This window comes from Epinephelus fuscoguttatus, linkage group LG19 (assembly GCF_011397635.1).
Source record: "Epinephelus fuscoguttatus linkage group LG19, E.fuscoguttatus.final_Chr_v1".
NCBI lineage: Eukaryota > Metazoa > Chordata > Actinopteri > Perciformes > Serranidae > Epinephelus > Epinephelus fuscoguttatus.
Window position 1 is genome coordinate 11,945,984 of NC_064770.1, and position 23,231 is coordinate 11,969,214.

Below are 23,231 nucleotides of genomic sequence, written 5' to 3' on the forward strand. Positions count from 1 at the left end.
TCACTTTGGCCGACAGTTTTTAGAGGCCCCGACTTGGTACTGACTGTGCTCTCTCTTTGTCTTTCTCTGGCCCCTGAAGGTTGCTTTATACTTTGAGATTTTCGGGAATAGATGTGGTGACCATAGATCGATCTATGAGACATGTCCACCAAAAGCTTGAGTCAAAATTCATTCAGGACCAACCTCTCACAATGTCCCTACAACATCTACAAACCAGCCAATCAGAATTCGACAGGAAGTGATGCAGAATACACTTATTGTCATGACATTTTTCATTAATGTTGTTTTTGAATAAAGTTTAGGAACACTGCATAAACTGTGAACATATTTTGTTATATATGTGATATAACTCAAACTGATATCAATCAGTCTGACACAGACTTCAACAGATATTTTATTAGACCCATCCTGCACAGTGTGACGTGTAATAAATCTCCATGATTGTTGTTGCATGGTCTAAAGGTGCTAAATCTATTAAATCTATTAAAAGATGACTTATGGATAGGGTGTCCCAGTTCTTGTTGGGACAGAGGGGTCCAGCAGAGTATAAGGGCTACATGGCCTTCCAAACGGAGGTTTTTTTAGAGGCACATTTAGAACTGTGATTACCAAGAATTCATTGGCAAGATTGCTGCACAAGCAACACAAGAAACTCACAAATGTATTATCTTCAATTAATTTAAAAGATTGAAAGATTTCAAAATTACGATAACCCATGTATTATCTTAGTTTAAAGTCATTTTGATGCATAATGGTAAGAAAAATCACTAGTATTATGTTGATGTCTCAGTAGCTGTTTAGCTAGCTAGCTAACACATTACATCGTTATTGCTAATTTGTGCATTACCCCTCCTTTGATGGCATACAGTGCTTGAAATTTCAGTGCAGTATGGCAGGGTAGCAGCACAGGTTGCTAAGGTTAGCCTACAGAGCACTGCTAGTGACCTGGTAATGAAGCAGTGTTCTTTTTAATTTGATGACTTGTTTGATCGATTAATAGCGTGAAACTTGAACTGTTCACAAATTGCGAGCATCCTGAAAAGGCTCTGCAAGAGAAATCACCACAGCATATTCTCAGTGTCGTCTGTTTAGGTTAACGTCAGCTTCGATGACTACTGTTGACGTACTAGGGTCTTGAAGGGTTGTCCCATTTCATAGGGGACGATTTCAACCACTAACCCTTGTGACTGTTCTGAGGGGCAAAGGGGCACCTGAAAACAAGGGGAGGGGTAGAAAAAAGGAATTGGGCCTTCATCTGATATTGCATTGCATTACTTTTGGAAGCAACTACGGCAGGAGACACAAAAGCACCTCCATTTTTGTGTATTTAGATATTGTCATGGGAAACAAGACTCTGCTGCTGGGTTTCGTGGCAAAGTTTGAGTTTTAAGTTCAATTGGCTGACGTGCAAATCTGATGCAATGACACAACAGTAGCAGAACAACAGACCGAGCCATTTGCATTAGTTGTTTTAAGTGACGTCCTTTGTGGTCCACATTATAATTTGTGATTTCGGCTGACATCACGCCGTGAATGAGTCAGTGTTGACGAGTCCAGACTCTGCCTTTGCATCCTAATCTCTATTCTGACGCTGAATTTTACATCATTTTACACCAGGTTTGGCTGATAGGAAGCAGCACTGAATGCTATTGGTCAGCGTTGTTGTTGACAAATATTTTAACATGGAGAACTTTAGCCATTTCTCAGTGTTTACAAGCTCTTACTCATTTTCTTCTAGTTTATTGTCTTTGTCTTGACTGAGTCAATTCCTCTTTGACTCATTTAACTAGCAAAACTGCATCCACCTTGCTGCATTTGCATTGTTCTACTGACTCTGCATGTGTTTGTGCTGCTTTTTTAATGTGGTCGATTTGGACAAAGCCCTACTCCAGGGATGAAATGACTGAACAAACACCAAAGCAGGTGATTTTACTGGTGAGTTCTACTTCGCTGGTTACAGCTGGCCGCACAGCTGTTTTAAACAAGGTTGTGGATGCTTCTAAAGACTCAGGATCAGAAAATAGATGCAAATCAGTTTCCTCCTGCCGAGCTGATTACATGATTGCAATGGGCGTAGGTGAGGTGTTGCTTTTGCAGTGGCTGTTATTAGCATGAGGTGTTTACTTGGCCCCCGTTCTGGGAATGCCTGTCTCTCTGCTGCTGAGGGAATGTTCGGAGAACTGGACAGCTCTCGCCCCGTCTGACCAGAAGGCTGTGACGCATTCCGCTGTGACACCGCTGACTCACTGGTTCCATGTTTCCTGGATCTGTGAAATCTCATCCTACCCTTCATCGTGGTTCCTGCCCCGATCTGTAACCTCACACGTCCCAGTGTGTCCACACGTCTGGACTGAGACACTCAGACGGACCACAGGCAGGAGAAATCCCTCCCACTTTCTCTGACATGAGCTGAGGGTGATGCTGCTCTCGTCTGGTCTTTGTTTATAGGAGACTGACGCCTTGCAGAGAAGCAGAGAGAGGAGACCTGTTAAAGAATCAAAGGCAAGACAGGAGAAAGGGTTCAGAACAGGGGCTGAAAAACACAGCATTTATCTATATACATACATACATATATCACTCTTTCACTATGGGAACTTTACCTGTTACCTGGAGTTTCCATAACCTGAACCTTTGAGAACGCATTAGGTTCTAGGGTATGACTACATTTCTGCTGTGTTTGACAGAGCAGAACATCTTGGATAACATCACTGAAAAGGCAACATCAGTTTGGATGCAGAACAGACATCAGCATTGTTATGTAGTGAATCTAATGCTGTTTCGATGACTGTTGTTCATCAGTATTCTTAAATGAATAGATGAGCCCCACACACATATGGAGGTTTACAGATTAGGGCAATGAGAGTATACACCAGACCCGCTTCCACGTTACTCCAAAACACTGTACAGACAGACAATATGTCCCCAAAATTTAACAACAAAATACATTGTTTTTCCATGGAGCCCCAGAAGGACACAAACAAGTGTTTTGCAGCCTAACACCGTTATTCATCTGTTTCTAAAACTGTTACAAAACACTGATAAAACTGGTGTTACGATGGGACAATGCTATAGATAATGTTAATGTTAATGTTATATTTAGGCACAAAAAAGACTTGGGTATAGGTTTAGGGAAATGTAATTTGCAGAGATAGTACATAGGTATTGTTTTCGAGTCACAAGTGAGTCTCAAGTCTTTGTACTCAAGTCCCAAATCCAGGCCCAAGTCAAGACTGACAGGTCCCGGGTTAAGTCCCAACCCGTAAACCTTGAGTCCCAAGTACTCATAGTCATAAGGCAGCCCTCACCAAATGTAATGCCATATTTAAAACAGAGTAATAGCATATCAAACTAAATGTAATTTTCAACCTGCTTGTTCTCATACTTCAATTTATTTTCTTGTTGCCCACCGTGTAGTTTTTGTACGCAAATGAAATTATCTTTGGAATCATTTTTTACAACTCGCGATCAGTAACGTAACTTTAGTATTCATGGTTCTCTCCTGCAACTTGATTGGATGCTGTCAGACTGGTTCAAACAAAGTGGATCTGAGGGAGTTAGTGTCGACTTGGGAATGAATAGCATGAACATTTGTTGATTCTGGAAATTAAAGGAAATAAATTGATTCATCCCACACTTATTAGCATACTTTTTAATCTTCTGGCTTGGGTGAGGGTAAGTATTTTCAAGTCCAACTGAAGTCACAAGTCACCAGTGTTAAAGTTCAAGTTGAGGTTGCAAGTCTTTTGATTTTTATCAAGTCTGGACTGAAGTCCAAGTCATGTGACTCGATTCCACACTTCTGACAATTTGGAAGCTTGGACGGAGCTTTGATGTCATTGTTGGGTGTTGGCTGGAAACAGGAAACTAACAGCAGTCTCCCATGTTTGAATCTGAGGTTTTCAAGACCCATCCAACCACCTTGACCCCCACTGTACAGAGACTTTGTTGCTCTAAAACAACACCACCTGACTTCCTCCTTTGTTCCTGTCACAGTTACTCTGGCTACTAACGGGCTTCGGCACTTAAACATGTAACACATTAAACATAGTATGTTGTTTTAGGGCACTGGCTGAATCAACTGATGTCTGTCTTTCAGGGAGGAGCGTTTTTTAAATGACCAGGCAGCAATTTTAAATCAGGTATTTTAAATCTGAATATTACCTGTATCTAAAACAATCTTCCTTGCATCGCTTGTCTAAATACATGTCCTGGACAGTGGTGGAATGTCTCTAAGTACATTTACACACGTACATATTTAAGTTATTTGTACTTTACTCAATCGTTTCCATTTTATGATACTTTATACAGGCAAATATTGAAGTTTTTAATCCACTTCATTTTTTATGACAACTTAAGTTACTTTGCTGATTCAAATTATTAATACACAGTATAAACTGACTTATAAATTATGATGTATTTATTATATGTTAAGTTAAGTTAGCTCCACTTAACCAGCTGCAATAGTGTATGAATCTGTCAGTAATTATATTCTAATAATTTAGTTAACTCTATTGTGAAAAGGGCAACACTGCATAATGAGTACTTTTACTTTTGGTACTTTTAGTATATTTGGATACTTTTACATTGTACGTTACTTAATAAGGTTTTGAATGCAGGTCTTTAATGTGTAACAGAGTATTTCACACAGTAGTATTGCTACTTTTACATAAGTAAAAGATCTAAATACTTCTTCCACCCCTGATCCTGCATTATTAACTGCCATGCTACATATGAACAGTTGCATATCTCTCCCCCGAGACCTGGAACTTGTGTTTAGCTCCAGATCCTGAGCAGTTTAGGTTCAGGAACTTGCCCTGAAAGTGGAGGGAAACACAGAGGAAACAATATCTATTTTAGTTAGAGATTTAGTTCCCTTCGTGGAAAAGGCCTGATACAGTATAAAAACAGGAGGCTATAAATAAAGAGTGATTTGAAGAGAGGAGTCGAGAAAGCAGCGGGATGAAACGAATATGACGGAGAGGCTTCTGGCCTCCCCACAGGTTCGCTGCTCCTTTGGTGGTGGATCACAGGCAGGCTCCTCCTCCCTTCCTATTTCTTTTCCATCAACACATCATCTCAGGAGTAAACAGACCCACAGACCACTGCAGCAGCTCACAGATAGACGCAGATGTGGTGCGGACATCCCAGCGTTCAGGGCAGAGAGGAGCGGCTTTGTTGGGGAAAGCGCTCCGAGCCGAGCCGTGGGAGGTCAAATGACTGTCTAACATCTGTCAGTCATCCTCCAACGAGCCGAAACCTGACGGCACCTCGCTGCCTCCATTAGTCTGCCTCCCACATCACCTACAGCTACAGCTGCTGCGTTACATACCTGCCAACTTCTCCACCGCCTGCAAGATGCATCTTTATTTGCAAAGCTGCTAATATTGTATTCTTGTTGCTCCCAGGTTTTCATTTTGCAGCATTTAAACACAGCTTAGACCTAAATTAATAATACCTAAGGTGTTTTTATTGTTGCTTTTTAAGCCATGAATGTTTAATGTCAGAAAAAAATACTTTCTGAAGATTTGAAGACAAGTTCTCAGGTACATAACTGTTCGTGTGCTTTAAGTGTTCGGCTCTCATACATGTCAAATATACGTATTTTAAAGCATTTTCGATCATTTATTATTATGATACATCTAAATCCCTCTCCCTCCTCCTTCTGTATAATGCTGAAATATTTTTGATGACTCATCCTGCATGTGGGGGCGTATACATAAATGCATAAATTACGTCCTATCAAATGGGATCTGGAGAAAACAGCTAACCTCTCTCATCATATAGAGAGGCGAAGTGAAAGCAGAACTTCTGGATTTTGTTTCAGAAGTAAAAAAACTCATTTGCTCACTTGTTTAAAATCCCCTTGAAATCTGTAGCAACATCAATGACTAAAAATCCAGCTATATGTCTGTTTTTAGCACCCTTTAACAGACACCATTTCCCTTAGATCCAATGCCATCGCAGGTCAAATGTCAGAACTGACCTCATATATGTAATTAGCAGTTTATGTTTGTCTGACTGCCATGAAAGAAACTCCCTCATAATCTTGCAGCTCTGTCAGATCATCACACTGTACATTAGAACTGGTCAGATATTTATTCAAATGTAGAGACAAGCTGCAGATGTCAATCCACACAATGCAACAAATTCACACTTCCGGTGTAGACAGAAAGTTAAGAGTGATGGACGTTGGTAGCTCATGATATCGTGTTGGAGATATGCCAGGATGTCAGTTTACCTTGTTTACATTTCTATAAGGGAATGGTTGCCATCTAAATGACTGGAATTTATTCATTTGTGCTTCATCCTCCACCTCCTAGTGAGGGAGGTGTGTGTGGAAGCAAACAGGCCTTTACAGAGGTTTTTGTAGAGCGTCGTCCATTTTTAAAACCCGGAACGATTTGATCGGATGCCTCCCGAAATTATACCCTGCCTGCATATTCAGTTTCACTCTGAAACACGTCACATTACTTCAGCTTAAAGATGCTCCAACTGTCATTTCACTGTGTCTTTAAGTCCTCACACAACAGTTCTGCTGCGGCGCTGACATGAAAAAAGCATGTTTTCAGAGCCGGAGATGCTACATCTGTGTAATGTGTGTGCGATGGGAGAGGGGGAGACGGTGCATACGGGCCTCCCTGCCTTAGCGGGGTCATTACCAAGATGAATATAGTGATTATAAGGATGAATAAGGTGTGATTATGAAGATGAATAAGGCGATTAGGGCTCTTGTCACTGCTGCTAGGGCGGCTGTTCATTAGGGGGGGAGAAGATGTCAGCGTGTAACATGCATGAACCCATTACCTTTTCATCCACAGGGGATTTATAAGCACATACCTATACATGCATGTATGAGAGTGCTGCAACGCCAGACCTGAGGAAGCCATTTGTGTTCATTTGTGCTGTTAAATGACCCGTGCATGCAATATATCTCTTTCCATTGGCTGCCCGGTGCTATAATCTCACTTATGTGTTTGACCCGAAAGGACGTGAAGCACACCTGACTGCAGGTTGCTGCTGTGTGGAGCCAACGCAAGCTCGCAGGCTGCCGTGCTGGTGCTGTAACAGCAGCTGACTAATGCTGCATGCTGTGTCACTGAAGCTGCTGTGTGTCCAGGGGTTAAAGACACCTCGCCGGCTCCGTCCATGTGATCCTCCCCTATCCCAGATAGCTATATCCATGGCAACCGAAGCGAACAGTTCTGATGTCCACATGGCAACGGCTGCCGTAGGGACTGAGGATGGAGGTGGGAGGAGGAGGATGTGAAGGGGGGGGGTTCTGGATGCTGACGCACTCGGTGGCTGCCTGGAAAGTTTTTGAGAATGCCGCCCACTGACGAATCAGAAGTGGGCTTGAATCTCTCTCTCTCTCTCTCTAACTCTTTTTAAACGGCACCTCCTACTCAGTCGAGTCCTCCTGCCCCCCCCCCCCCCCCCCCTCCTTTCACTACACCCTCCCCTTCCCATCATGCACCTCCTCCGTGTTTGTGTTTCATCAAACCTTTGTCTCTGTCTGCAGCACTGTGGCAGCTGTGATCATGTTTGATTGTTGTTTGAGGGTTTTGTGTGTGGGCAGGCCCAACCAGGATGTCTCTCTCCTCGGGCGTCCAGGAAGGATTCTTCCGGTTCTGGTACTTTTCCCACCTGCAGATATGTACAGTGTGATGCTAGCCAGTGGGAATACAGTGTGAAGAGATAGGACTTTGTGCACTCTGGGTATGATAGGGCATGCTGTATCTGACACAGGCATAGTCGCAGTGACAGTGACCGCACAAGTGCAACTGCAGCACATTTATTAGAGATGCGCCAACTCAATGCTTTCAGTTATTTCAAATAATTCGGCAGTACTTGCTTGTGTTTGAATCTGCTTGTGTTTGAATTCAGTTTTATGGAAAAAATGTATTGCATAAAGTTGCACCTGAATTCTAGTCCAGTCTATATTCCTAATTATTTATATCCCACGCCAAACTTCAGTGTCCTTTTGGGGTGTAGAGGTCAGGTTGGCAAAGTTGATACCTACCACAGTGCAAGTTTTGATATGCATCGAGTTTCAGCTCTCAAAAGCATCTCTGCAACACCAGATGGATGTATTGTACATGATCAGACCGGATCACGCTTTAATTACATTTAATACAGTAACTGTGTTTACAGTCTTTCATGTGCATTACTAAGAGGGGAAAAATCACCAAGCCGTTCTTCAGCTTGCATCATGCTAAACACACAGTCAACAATCTCCACCAGCAAAACACAAACAGCTGAAGTTGACCTTTCAGTAGTTACACCGTAACCACTTAGCACACAGCTATAAAGCGAGATATGCTTTTAAAAAACAAGTTCATACGGAGATTAATCTGAATATGTTGTCAGGCTAAAGTGTTTACAGGTGGGGTGAAAGGCTGACTGTCATAGAGGAAAGAAAGGTAAGTATTTAAACACAGAGATAACAACACATATTTTCAGGCAGTCTTTCCTTAGAGGTATTCACAGTGTTGCAATCGGTCGTTTGCATGAAAAGTGAAAAGAATAAATGAAAGAATGACAAAAGAGAGCTTGAGAGAGATGTTTAAACCCTGCACACACACACTCAACTCTACATTCCTGACCAATCACTGTATCCGGTGGGCATGATTGTCAGACTGTAACAGAAATGATCAGATGTGTAGAGGCAACCCAATCTCAAGGATCAATGTTGGCATTGTACGTTCTGCAAACCACAAATATGTAATGAAGCAGATATGGTGAAACTTTACATGCCTTTGTCAATGCTGTTGTTTAGGCACAAAAAAACACTTGGTTATGGTTCGGAAAAGATCATGTCTCAACTAGGAGTCACATCATCAACCATCTCCTCCATCTCTGTCACTCTGTACGTACATGAAATCAGAACTATGTCACTTTAGAAACTTTGATATGATAGGAATGAAATGTACAAATCTAATTTTTCTACAGTTTGCAGCAATGTACAATGCCAACATTTTCTTGTGCCGACTGGGCTGGTCGAGGTTTATGTGGTTAATTTGTAGCAGCCTGATGTCATGTGCAGGTGATTTAATGAAGGTAAACACAATGGACGGCCGTGCGTCATGACACTGCACTCTGACGCGGCACTTCTTAAATCAGAGGCTGCAGATTCATCAACGTATCTGTCCTGCTGTCCTCCTGGGATTTAATGAACTGAGGGAGAAGCTTTTCATAAGTTATTGCGCAGCTGTGTAATGTTTGCTGTTGTTAATAAAATTATCAGATTGGCAGCGGAATGACGTTGTGCCAGAAACAAAGGTGGTTCTGAGACGTCCATTCTCTTTCTTGTCTAGGATCCAGTTCCCACCGAAATACCAACAACTATCTTCACGCTACCTCATTAGAATGAACCTCCCACCTGTGTATCATGTACTCTGCAACACATATACTGCACAGACAGGCAGAGCAAATTCTTCAAATTCAGAGTCCAGGAAAAGACCAAACTGTCAAGCAGTGCGCCGCCACAAAAACAGAGCCAAATTATATGCTCCAGAACTTGTAGACACATTTACACCTTTGATTGGAGATATCATTTACTTCACCTTCAGAAGTAAGCTGATCAGATGGGGCAATACTTCTGTGAGCGTGTTAGAACCACGGAAAGCATCAAGGGAGAGAGCCTAATGATTGCTTAAAAGATAGATTAGCCCATGTTTAGCTGTTGCACAAATAATAATAGGCAGGCAAGTCATTTCCAGAAGGCTTCAGCATGACACTTTCATGACTTTCATTTAATAGCGTCAACTATGAGGGTCAAGAAGGGAGAAATGGGTTGAAGTTGCCTTAACTTGCCAGAAGTCCTCAGCAGCAGCAGCAGCAGCAGCAGCAGCAGAGTGGCGAGAGTGAATATGGGCGATTTCCTTCCTTGTTTCCGTGTAATAACCAGCACCCAGGGGCCGAGCGCATGGTATCGATAACATTAGAAAAACCTTCTCAGCTGCATCACAGACCTCTTTTAACCAGTCAACACCTAAACCTTGGAAGGCGTCCACATTAAGCCGAGTTCTGCCTCAGCTGGAGCTGCTCCAAAGCCCTGCACCTATACGTGAACATCAGCCAGGGGAAAGCTTCTTTTTTCAAAACATGAAAAAAGAGCAACACAGCAACGTCACCGGCCCAGGAATAGCTTCTCCTCGTGGTTATGTGCCAACGGGGGCCTGAAAATGGGCTCGACACTGACCGGATAAACCCCGGGTCCCTCAGGAGCAGACCCAGAGCCTCACTGTGGTGGGCAACGATAAATCTACATCCCCCTCCTTCTCTTTTCCACAACAACCCCCTTCTCTCCACTGCACTCCACTCTTGAGTGCTTCTGTGTCTCTCCAGGCTCTGTGGTAATGAAGTGCTTTATGGCTGCAGAGAACGGGAGGGGACGCAGGGGGCATGAGGTTAGCCCATAGCTCATTCCCACTATAGGGGGGCACAGTGGCCAGCGGTGACTGGGCCGATAGAGTATGTCTGAACAAAACCCCCATCCTCCCCTCGAACACAAACTCAGAGGGGGTTTGGTGATGGTCTGATCCCAGCAGGAGATCTCAAATAACCTGCCTCCTCTTTTAATGACAGCTCTACAAATTATTACCACTTGATTTATACCGTTCAGTCTGGCTGAGCAGGCTACAGTTACCGTCTGGATTTCAACCCAACCCTGAAGCCTTGTTCTCGACGAGGGTTTAGAGTTCAGAGGGTTTAATTTTTCATTTGTAGGGTAAATCCTCCGAGGCTCTAACAGTGATTAAAAACTAAAAATATGCCCTTAAAGTCAGGAAAAGCATGTTTCACCTTGTTAGTAAATTCTTCACGTCATAATGTTTGTCTTTAGAGAATTCAGTTCCGAAAAATTAACACAAAACCTTTGGCTTCTTTGAATTTTAAAATTAAAACCTGACTGTATTTAATTTCTACTGAGCTGAATTTTACTGTTTGTCTTCAGGCTCAAAAACGTTTTATCAGAACATCTTTGGATCAGTGTTTAAAGCACAGGTTCCACCGTCCTACAGTGGTTCAGGGATGGCAATGTCAGTCTGTTTGTCTGTCCACCACTTTGATCCAGACTGACATACTTAATATTCTCACTACTGGACAGATTGTCCCATAGTGGTTGAGAATGGATGGTTCTCCAGTGGTTCTTCCTCTGGTGATGCAATGAGCTTCATGTTTGCAGTTTTGAGTGAAATGTCTTAACAACCACGGTATGGATTGCTATGAAATTTTGTTCAGACATTCATGTTCCCCACAGGATGAACTGTGATAGCTTTACTAATTCTCTGACTTTTCAAGTAACCCCATTATCAAGTCCCAATTATTCCTGCTAATGTCATCAAATCAGCACGTCAACCATAGAAATACAATGAGAGCAGAAAGGACATTGGGTTGTTTGCCATGGTTATTTGACTGGTTCAAAAGAAAATGGTGAATGTTGTTAGCTGTTATGGTGACAACACACATCAGTGGGGCCGTAAAAGTGTCATACTTACTAGACTGAGACATTTTGGCTAATTCTTACGCCTGTTTTTCCTTATCAAACAGAAAAATACAACTGTACTAATCTGTCAATCAAAGTTTCTCTCTTTCACTGAAATAATACTTAGGTTAGCCTAATTGTCTTGTTTATTCAACGTAAAAAATCATTCAAACTTGACAAACAAAATAAGACTCACAAAAACCATCTTTCAGTCAGGAATACTTTAATCAAAGAAAACTTTATTTCCATTTGCAGCATTATAGTTGGCGGTATGGCTCTGTTCTGGGGCCCCTCTGCCTTTCCTCGGGCCTATGCAGGAAGCCTGTGTAGGCCCGAGGAAGGCGTAAGGCGGAGAGAACACACCTCTCCGCCCTTCTGCATGCCTACAGGGCAAACATCCCCGCCCTTCCATGTGCCTACATGAAAAGTGTAAGGCAAGGAGAGCAGCAGCAAAAACCCCCCGGGAACAGAACAGAGCAGCATCAATAACAAACAGAAATGACAGAGATAAGTCAGACACAACATAAAAGGAGGAGCTGGGGTGGAGGCAGGTTGTAAAGCAGCTTGCTGAGGAAGTAGCAACAGTAGGCAGACCAGAGCAGTTTAAATAGGGCGCCCTGAATGAGATTCGCCAAGTGGTTGCATAGAAAGGAATCATGTGATCTATCAGCTGACTCCGTTTCATCCGTCAGCTGCTCCATCAGTTGATTGGGCTGTTTGAGATCAGCTGATGTAGCTGCGATGTGAGCTGAGCCTGACATCTTGTCCTGCCTGAACTAATGCTATGCTCACTTAGTTAGTCTTGGTAGTCATATAGTTAGCTAGTCCACTGTTCCAACAATCACCAGTTCTGGTTTGGTTGAAATAAATCCCAGATGTGAAAATATACTGATCTACACGCTGTTTATCCACGCTGTCTCTCTTTGCCTCTCCCATCCATTCTATTTCTATAATGCTAATGTTCTTACAATGACAATGCTAACAGTCTGATTTAGTTCATAAGAACAGCATCACAGAGTTGTGAGCATGGAAGTAGACTCCTTAGTCTTGTTTTGGTGTCAAGTCCCCAAATCCTGCAGCCTGATTCTTGAGGCTTTAATTTAATATTTAACAAAACATCTGGGATCTTTAAAGCTCTTTTAAATGTTGCTCTCCTGCCCCTTTTCATGTGACTTTAAACACAGAGCCCTTTATAGTAATCCAGTGCTGAAAGTGCAAGTGTTTCTCAGTGAATACAGGTGTTTCTCTTTAAGCAGTAAGTGTTTTGACCCACTGTACACCTGAGCCTCAGGTAACACCTCTCCATTCAGCAGCGGTCCCCCCTGCCAAAGCTCTTAATGGCCAGACGGCTCACTCTACGCCTCGGCCCTGCGCTCGCACTCACGTGGGGAGGTCTCTGAAATGAAAATGCCATTATAAAACATTTACCAGCCTGCTGAGTTTACATGTCTTACAAGAAAAGGACCGTTTGGAGCGGTTAAGTGTCACATAAATCTTTCAGCACGCTAATTGAAGTGGTTCCCCCAATAGGCCACTCTCCACAGCTGCTATTACAAATCGCACAACTGCGGATGGGACGGCCAGCTGCAAACCAAATCTTACACCCACTTGATAACGTTGTTAAGACACACACACACACACACACACACACACACACACGGAGCTCTGTGAGTTGCTGCTGCTGCTAGTTTGCTCAGACAGCTCCACTGGGAGAGTGAAATGTAGTCGTATGTAAACACAAGTCATCTTTCAGTGAAATATGCTCGGATAGGCGGCACAAGTGTGTTCTCCCCTCCCTCCTCCTCTCCTGGAAATACAACTTACTTAGAGCTTATTTAAGCCGGCAAGTTGAAGAGGAACATATTGTTATTTCCAGCAGCAGCCTGGGGGAGTAGTTGCAGGAGGTGGCGGGGTTACACCTACAGTATGCACCAGCTCACATCTGAAAGATGGCGTGCTACAGCTAACTTCACCGGAGCTTCGGAGGATCACTTTGAGCTTTATGCTACGGCGCTAGTTAACAGAGATCACCTTCCAGCTGATTGGAACGAGCCCAGCTCTCTAATCTTGCAGTCTGCTGCTGAAAGACAGGCTGTATGTCGTGTGTCAGAGCATCAAGTTCAAACCTGTGCAGGTCCGTTAAACTCTGGAGGGCTTTTTCATGGCTCAGCAATTACTGAGGCCTAAACTGTGACACTCAAACTTGATGTATTCCACCTCCCACTTCATCTTCCCTCTCTGTCCTTCAAAACCTCTCTGTTCCCTGCCCTTCCTATATTTATCTCTCCTCCTCCGTCCCCTTACGTTGTCTTTCTCCCTGCTTTCCTCTGTCTTTATCTCTCCCGCTCTCTTGTCCTAATTGCCACAGAACCTATTGATGAAAATCGATAAGTGTTTTTTTGATTATGGGCCAGAGATAGAGATGGTGGGAGAAAGGATTGAACACACACACGCACACACACACACACACACACACACACACACACACACACACACACAGAGTCGGTACATTGGATTGTGTCCATAAAGGATTAGTGGGCTTTTTATGCAGAGGTTCCCACACTCACCACTAAAGTATTGTTGTGTTGGTGTGTGTTTCTCTCCACCTGTTCATATGCATATATACAGTTTCCATTTTATCAAAAACTGAGCTGCATTTTATTTATTTTTTGACACCACTTTAGCACAGTGTAAATTTTTGTCGTAATGTTATGTCATGCTTTTTTAAATTTATAATTTTTCCAAAGTGCAATGGAAGGTAGATAAATGATGATGCACATGAAGCATGTGACCTAAACATTACCAAAGCATCCACCCAAATGACAAAAACATTAGATCAGTGTGGGGAAATGAAGAGGCTGTAATCCTCTTCAAATGAAAACATGAAACAAACTAAAATGCAATATTTTTATGTGGATATTTCTTGTTTGTGTTTTTTTTTTTTAATTATGTGACTTGTGACAAAAGTTTTTATGCTCGGCTGATGTGGAAAAGTTGGTGTGTCCGTAAAAACAAAATGCATCAAAGGGCAATGACACCATGAAATACATGAAGATTGTGACTGCCACCAAAACAATAGATCTGTGTGTAGCAATGAGGAGCCTAACTTTCCTCATATTGACATGAAACAAACAAAAACATCATATTTCCATCATGTTTTTCATGTGGTTTTCCATCACTAGAGGTGTGACGGATCATACAGCAGCAGTGGATATTAATTCTCATTCTATTTTACTGATTTTCTAGAAATTAGGTTCAATTTCATGCCACATTTGAATGGAAACTTGCCAAATGATGTGTCCATTAAGGAGGACTGGTGTGGTTTTCATGCAGAGGTTCCCATAATCATCACTAAAGACATGTTGTAGAAATATGGGCTTCTATCCACCTGTTTTGAATGCACATATAAATGTACATTCAATTTACAGATGAAAAAACTGAGTGGAAACATCATAAATTCAAAACATGAATAACCGCTTCATGGTCATATGGCTCCGCGTCAAGTTGCAGTTACAGTTTATATCCATGTCTGTCCAGACTCATATGTAGCCATGACAACTGACAGTTGTTGACAACGCTTCAAATATGGATGTTGCTGCCCGGAAACTACAAATTATAAAACATGGATGCACACACATCTTCAACCCAGCAGCACAGAAGATCTATAAGCACTGTTTCAAGGTAGACACCCAAGATCGGTGTAATCAATTTAGTATCTGACCAAATGTTCTTCTGTTTCTGAAATATGACATTGAATAATGGAGAGAAAGGGTTTTTGCAGATCATTATGATGTCACAGTGAGGCTGACCTTTGACCTTTAAGATATAAAATGTCATCATTTTGTCCTATCAGACATTTATGTGATTATTTTGTCATAATCAGAGTATGAATTGTTGACTTATGGTCAAACATGTGTTTTGTGAGGTCACAGTGACCTTTGACCTTTGACCACCAAAATCTAATCAGTCAATTTTTGAGTCCACGTGGGTGTTTGTGCCAAATTTGAAGAAAAAGGCCCTCTTAAGATACTGCATTCAGGAGTATGGGACAGATGGATGGAGGGACAACCCAAAAACATAATGCCTCCGGACACAGCTGCTGCCCGTGCAGGGACATAAAAAAGGAATATAGCAAAAAGTTTTTATACTTGGTTGAGGTGGGAAAGTTGGTGTATCGATGAAAACAAAAAGCAATGGAGAGCAAATAAATGATGAATGTGACCTAAACATCACTCAAGCTGTTCACCACGTTTCCCTCGTGTTTGAGGTCCTACTGTATATCCAACAGTAGATCTCATTTTCTTTGCTGGTTTCCTGGAAATTCTGTCACATTTTGTGTCACTTTTGTTTGGAAACTTGCCAAATTAAATTGAGACAATCAAAACAAACATCTAAATACATCCGTCCTGAGCTGAGTCTCTGAGCAGACGGTGGCGGCTGCCAACCTGCAGGTAGCTCCGACACAAATGCTGCGCGCAGGTGGGAGAGCAGCTCCACGATGCTTTGATGGCTCTTTTTTGCCAGGTGACACTCTCTCTAATGTCTGAGTGGTCATCACTGGGGGGTCTCTCTCTCTCCGCTGCATGTGGGCCGTTCACAAAGTAATAACCGCACCCCGCTGTGCCCATCATGCTTCACTGCCAAAACCTTCTCTGCAACACCTGGCGCCATGGTAACCAACACCTGTTTGCCTAATTAGAGGGACACTGGAGGGAGAGGAGATGAAGAAGTTAATGAAATGCTAATCTGGTCCAATCAAACGCCCAGGCATCTGCCTCCTCGCTGCAGCAGCAGGTCGCCGTAATGGCCGCCTTATGGGCGCCTCCCCCGCCACGCCACCTTGAGTGACCTCATCAACGCCAAAACTCCGCTGAGAGGCTGCAAATAGAGGAGAGCGGACAGGAGGAAGTGGGAGGGAGAGGGAAGCCAGCATGCTGCTTCCTGGACGGACAGAGTGGCTGGACGGCGAGGTGTCAGCCAAATGAACGAGCATTAAGAGATGAGGTTCCCCGTGCACAGCAGTTGGAGCGGCTCCAGGTCGCACCAGCTGCGCTGCTCTTGTTTACAAGCCGCCACCTGCTGCCGGAGAGGCCTGGTGCTCAGGTCTGCTTTCTGAAGAGCATCTCCTGGTCTGTGTGAGAGCCATGTCAAGAGAACAGGCTCCTCTATTAACTGTTCTGACAATTCAAGAAACTGCAAAGTGTTTTGTGAGTGATTAAAAGGTAGTTTACAGATGAGCTGTTTGTCTTTTTGGTGTCTTCTTGTATGAACTCCGCTGAACTTTTGTTTCTGTTTTTCCCAACAGGAAACTTCAAAGGGATGTGTAAACAGATAGACCACTTTCCTGAGGAAACAGATTATGAAGCGGACCCGTCTGAGTACTTCTTACGTGAGTATCTTGTCTCCCTGTTTCCACACAGAGAAATCCTGTCTACATGTTAGATTGTTGGCCTTTTTCTGCTCAAGTGTTTGACCATGAAGATAAATCACATCAGTCTGGACACATATTCTGAATATTTTTTAAATCTGTCCCACTTTTTTTTTTTTGCTCCGTCTCAGACTGGAGCACGGTGCCAGTAACTGCTCTTGGCCCGTGTGTCACTGCTGTCTCTGCCTGCTTTTAGCACGAGGCCGGCCAGGCTGAGTCCTGCCAAGCGGCTCGTCTGTTTTTACTGCTTGGTTGTGTGTAACATAACGTGCAGTGTTACAGTCGGCTGTGTACCCTGTAAACACAGCCCATTGATTTCTGCTCTCTTTCCCTTTGTGCAAGCAAGACAGAGATGCTTGTCGAACTCATTTGCCTGCTAATCCTAAAAATCACAACAATGACTCTGAGCTTGTGATGTACTGTTAGTATCATGAGCTCAATACTCTCCTCTGATTGGCCAGTTAATGTGTTTGAGACGTTTACTTGTGAATTACAGACCCATTGAGTCAAATGGCAACATCTTGTGCTCACACTGAAAAGTTGTATCCAGTGCTGCTTTTAAAGAAATGATGGTTAAAATGAATGGTGATCTTACATGTTCATGTTGCTATGGTTACTGTTTTGCTAACTGGTGACTATGGTCACCGTCACAGTGTAGCAACAGAGGCAAGCAAAAAAAATGTTTCTATGGTTACAGCTCTGCTCAGCTGTTGTGTAGAAAAGAGAAAGTAACCAGTTATGAACACTTTAAATTGCTTTTTATGTATTTTTCATGCACACACTAGATCAGTAAATCTACTTTCACTTTAGCAGATTTTAATTTAATTTAACTGCAGTGTTGCAGTTTTGCTGCTGTGGTCCAATCAGAAGGAATTTCTTTTTGGACGTCTCCAATGTTGGGAGACAATCTGTTAAAACAGCTTTGATAAAGAAACTTTTTTTGGTAAGCATCAATGCATTGGAAAAATATTGTTTAAAATAAACACATGTAACACAGTTATATTAGTTCTGTTTAATTTTGGACATCCTAGTCGCCACTCCGCGCCTACTCTCTATAACAGTTTGTAGCTTGTATTTCATTATAATCAATTTATATAGCCTATTCAAAGGAGAAATGAGACTCCAAGTTGTCTTAATTTAATGTTGTGTGTTCTTAGCTGGTTCGCTAATGTTAGCCAGTGGTAGGCTTAATGCTGTGTTCACACCACTAGCATCAACGCAACAGGGTGACTAGCTACATTATCCCCGAGTCACTGTTGAAGTGTTGCCGAAGTGCTCGTTAACGTAGTAACATTGTCACAGGCTTGTGTGTGTCTGCTACTTGCCACAAAGCCCCTCAACTTTACGTCATCGAAAGTTTGCATGTGGTCTAAAATATCTGTGCTTTTAATCAATAAAAGAGCCCCATTTTAACATCACCTATCCCGTCCCATTCCTGTTTGAACTGTAATGTACATAAAGCTAGCATAGCATCAGCTAACTAAGCTAAATGATACAGTACCACAGCAAAATAACATTTGATTGGATGACACTTCATCGCATCATTTGAGGACTTAAAAAGGTGTAACTCTTGTTTGTAGTGTCAGGCACCAGTTTGTAGCTTAATGTCATGTACTTCCACTGAAAATGACTTGTAGCCTGTTGCTGTGTCGCTCGTAGTGTGAGCATAGCATAACATGTTTTCAGGAATCCCTAGTTTTGCTAAGAGCTGGAGGCAATCTGAACCCCTTGTCTTTACTGTGAGGATGGGACAGTCTCCAGAGCTAACACTACCTGGCTGTTGTTTTCATAAAATCTCTCCAAAACAGGCTGCTTGTTAAACTGCAATGTCTTGTTTTGTGTTGCCGAAGAGGTTATAATCTTGGTTTGGATTGTCTGTGTGTCAGTAGAATTACAGACAAACTGCTGTCCAGATTTTCATGAAACTTGGTGTAATAGTGTAGCCTGGGTCAAGGAAGAACCCATTACATTTTGGAGCAGATTCAAATCTCGGGGCAGATACATGAATTATGTTTTGCATTTTTAAATGGTGAGATATGGCCTTTAGTCTGTGTTCTCAGTGTCTTTTTAGTTTCTACATGTGTTGAATACATATCACGTGATATGTGGGCGTGGAGGCTTTGGAGTTGTTTAAGGACTCCTCATGTCATAGGGCGAGAGTTTCCTTTGAACTTGTAGTCTTTAGACTCAACTGATGATGGCTTACATGACATCACATGAGCTGGGGACATTTAGCACACTACACACAGCTCTCTCTGGAGACACTAAAGGCTTTACACAAGTCCTGTCACACACGTAGTAGTGCTCCTGAACACCTGGAGACAGACTTTGATGTGTAAAATCAGTGGAGTAAAATGGATTTTTTTGGTTTATTTGATAGTATGCCACAATAGTTGCTAACTTTAGTCCCTGCTGACCCCTGATGTGATGTGGTTCCTCCCCCTCCTCCCCCGCTCTGCTGCAGCCTGCAGTGGTTTGAAACTAGAAGTCAGAAAGTGTCTGTCCGTCTCCTCGTCTCCATCAGCGGGGACAGTAATTGAGGCCTCTCGGAGAGCTGAGCAGTGCGTGACAGTGCTGGAGATTAAGCCCAGCCAATTAGGCTGTGTTTGACTTAGCGCTCTGAGCGGTTGTTCCCGTCCATATGTGCCAGAGAGGACGGTTATGATAACAGCTCTGGTAATGATTCTAACAATGCCGGAGCCCTGGCGAAGGCAGATCTGTCTTTATGAAGAGGCATCTCTCAGGCTGGGGATGACAGGGTAGCAGGGTAGAGGCCTCGCTCGGGCCCTCGGACCACCGACGCTTGTCTGCATGGGTGTGTGTGTGTGTGTTAACCTCTTCCCAGGCTGTGATTGGAGGAGAAGGCCGCAGTGCTCCCAGTGGCTTGCCAATTAGGACACTCACATCCATAAATATTTCAGCCTCCTTCTTATATAGGTCAGGCCTCTCTCGATCGCTGTCTCTCACGCTCTGCCTCTCTTCACCCTCACACCCGGAATATTTCATGTCAGGAGTTGTGCAGTTCCTGTTGTCATCTTGGGCTTGAAAGAGGGACCTGACGATTCAGAGCGTTAAGCTGTTTAAAAATGGGGGCATGAAGAGGTCGCAGAGGACATCTTGGTGGGTGTCTGCGGATTAAACCCCACTGATGTATTTTTCATATCTGCCCATTTTCATTTTCACAGACACACACCTGGTATTTCCATAATGAGGAGTTTCACGGCGCCTCTGGGTGGCCAAAGACAGAGAAAAGCTGCCTCTGCTCTCACATGCGGGAGAGGAAGAGAGAGAGGGGGGAGGATAGTTATGCAACAATGATGTCACTTCAGGTGAAGGCCCCAGCGGAAGTGACATCATTGCCGGGGAGCTTGCCGGTCCAAAAAAATCGAGGGGACACACCGGTGATGTCATCAAACAGTTCAGAAGAGGAGGAGGGAGATATTTGGTGCTGAGCAGAAAACACACAAATCTGACTATATTCTGCTAAGCATGCACCCCCGCTTCATCAAACACACACACTCTGATCCGCTGTCCTTACCCTGACACACACACACACACACACACACACACACACACACACACACACACAAACACACCACATATCAGTAGCTTCTCTGTGTGTCTGTTCCGTGAGCTCTCCCAGTAGCAAGGCAGTTTGCACATCCACACGGGGTTATATAAGCCAGCTGAGGCACACTAAAGCGCCAGTGGGTTTTTAGATCATGCCGTGTCGGAGCTCCCATCATCCACTGCTCTACTGGGCGCTAAGCAGCTGAGAGAGAAGAAAGAGGGGAAGAAAACGCCCAGTTATGCAAGCTACTAATGCTAAACTGAAAGACATCAAATCAGTGTAATACGGAGTCGAAGATCATGTGAGGGGAGGAGGGACGCCTATGGATACACGCTGGTTTATATATCATCATAATTAATTAAAGCAACAATTTCGATCAACTATTAATCAGTCAAGTAATTATCCCAACTGGTTCCAGCTGCTTTTTTTCTGACGTATGTGAGAATAAATGCACAAAATGAGCAATTTGTGGGATTCTCCTTTTATGGAAATTTCTTGTAAGAAGTATTTGACGGCTTCAGTTTCTTAACGACTTAAGATTTTTGCACACAAAACATATAAAAAGCTTCTAAAATATCATGTTTTGTTATAAATGATTTGTTCATGCAAGTAGAGCTGAAACAATTAGTCGATTAATCAACTAGTCAACCGACAGAGAATTGATGGGCAACAATTTTGCTAATAGTTTAAGTACTTTTTGTGCAAATATAACAAAATAATTGATGGTTCCAGGTCTCAAATGCTTTTTTTTGTAATTGTATACATTTATTTAAAATGATTTTGAGTCCATTTAATTTTTTTCTAGATTTTTCTGCACTATTTTCACTTTTAAAATTTTAAGTACACATTCCTGATTATACTTAGATACTTTTTCTTAAGATTTCATCGCAAGACTTTCATTGCAAGAGGATCTAAATACCTCCTTCACCACTGTCCAAAACAACTGATTGAAAAAATAATTCATACCATTCAGGCAGATTCATTGATAAAGAAAGTCATTAGTTGCAGCCCTAATACATTACACTCTGTAAAATAAATTAGGGCTGCAACAAATGATTACTTTCATGAAAGACTAATTATGTAGTCTATAAAATGTCAAACAGCAGTGAAGAAATGCCTGTCACAACTCCCCAGAGTCCACGGTGTCGTCTTCAAATGTCTTGTTTTTTTCCACCGACAATCCAAAACTCATATATTCACTTTACAAACATATAAAACAGAAAAAATTAGAAGATTCTCATATTTTGGAGGCAGACAGGAGCCAGAGGATATTTAACATTTTTTTTTACATTCTTTGGTGATTTATTAATTATCAAAATACATGACAATAATTTTTCAATGTGTGTGTGCAGAAACTCTTCCATCATTTCACTGCTGATTCATTTAATGCCACTTGTATGGTTATTATTAAGGTCTGTGTGGGTTTCTCTCACTCCTGGCCACAACACTTTCTGCTGCTTCATGCTGCGTATTCGCTTGTCAGATCACAAAGCGCTTTGTTTTTCTCACTTAGCCCTGTGAAAAGAAACCCTGAGTCCTGCAGTGTGTCCCACTTCCGTACCGTAAACTAATACTTAAAAGTATGCACTATATTCTGATGCAGCATCGAGGCCATTTTTACCCCCTCCATTAACTTCCTTATGAACTTTCCCGGGCATTTTTGCCCCGAGCCAGCGTTAATCTCTGCCTCTGGTGTTTGCATGCTTTCATCTGAGAGTATGCGTTGACATTGATGACAGAAGGGCAGGCCTGTCACAGCCTGTGTCACCCCGAGGCCTCGCGGCAGACTGGACGCTGGCCTGAACTGGCTTTGGTGTCGCCCGATAAAATCAATGGGTCTGGAGCAGGACACGCATTGGCTTATAGGGCAGAGCAGGGGGTGGCAGCAGTGCTGGCTTGTCGACCACTGCAGAGCCTCACTACCAGTTTGTAGTGGAGGAATGTAACTAAGTACATTTACTCAAGTACAGCACTTTTGAGTTTTGAGGCACTTGTACTTTACTTGAGTGTTTCCATTTTATACTTCTTTGTAGTTTTTCTCCACTTTCATTGGTGGCAAATATTGGACTTCATATTTAACAACATCTATTTTATACATTTCGTTACTTTTGCAGTAACAAAAATCACAACATAAAAATCAACTAATAAATGATGATGTATTATTATAGGTTACTCAGCAGTATATAAAGTAAGTAAAATGACTATAGAGCAGCTCCAGACTTTTTACTCTACGATATATCACAAGTTTCAGTCTTACTTCTCTGTTTTCTTTGAGAGAGAGTAGCTCATGTTACAGCCCAGTCGCCAGAAGGCAAACCACAGATATGTTATTTTGTACATTTACATCAACGTTTTTTAAGCTGCATAGTATATATAAGATGACTTCTTCACTGGGAGTTGGAGGGAATGTTGGATGAGACACCTGCCAGACTATAGACCACTGCAGACAGAAATTCGTGTTTTCAGTGGCTTTCTTTAGCAACCTGTTCCTGTTTTTCCACTGAGTAGAGAGCGACAAAAGCAATGTTTTTTTTTGTACCCAGGCATCGATGCATTTCCAGCTGGGACTGTGCCCTCAGAAAAGGTTTTTGTAAGCTAAGGCATCTTTTTCTAACCATAACCAAATGTTTTTGTACCTAAACAAAACCACAGGTGAACCACAGTGTCGTTGAAATGTTAAGTTTCAATGTATCTGCTACATAATAACATACAAACATACCCATGGTCTGCAGAAAGGTACAATGCCA

At 42.6% G+C, this 23,231-nt stretch overlaps 1 protein-coding gene across 1 annotated transcript in view; it reads left to right on the forward strand.

The window, feature by feature from the left end:
* Positions 1–23,231, forward strand: part of cacng2a (calcium channel, voltage-dependent, gamma subunit 2a) — an 87,940-nt gene that overhangs the window by 41,112 nt on the left and 23,597 nt on the right. Inside the window, exon 2 of the mRNA XM_049561184.1 lies at positions 16,791–16,874. Within this exon, the coding sequence (XP_049417141.1) occupies positions 16,791–16,874 (84 nt within the window). The remainder of the gene's footprint in view (positions 1–16,790; positions 16,875–23,231) is intronic.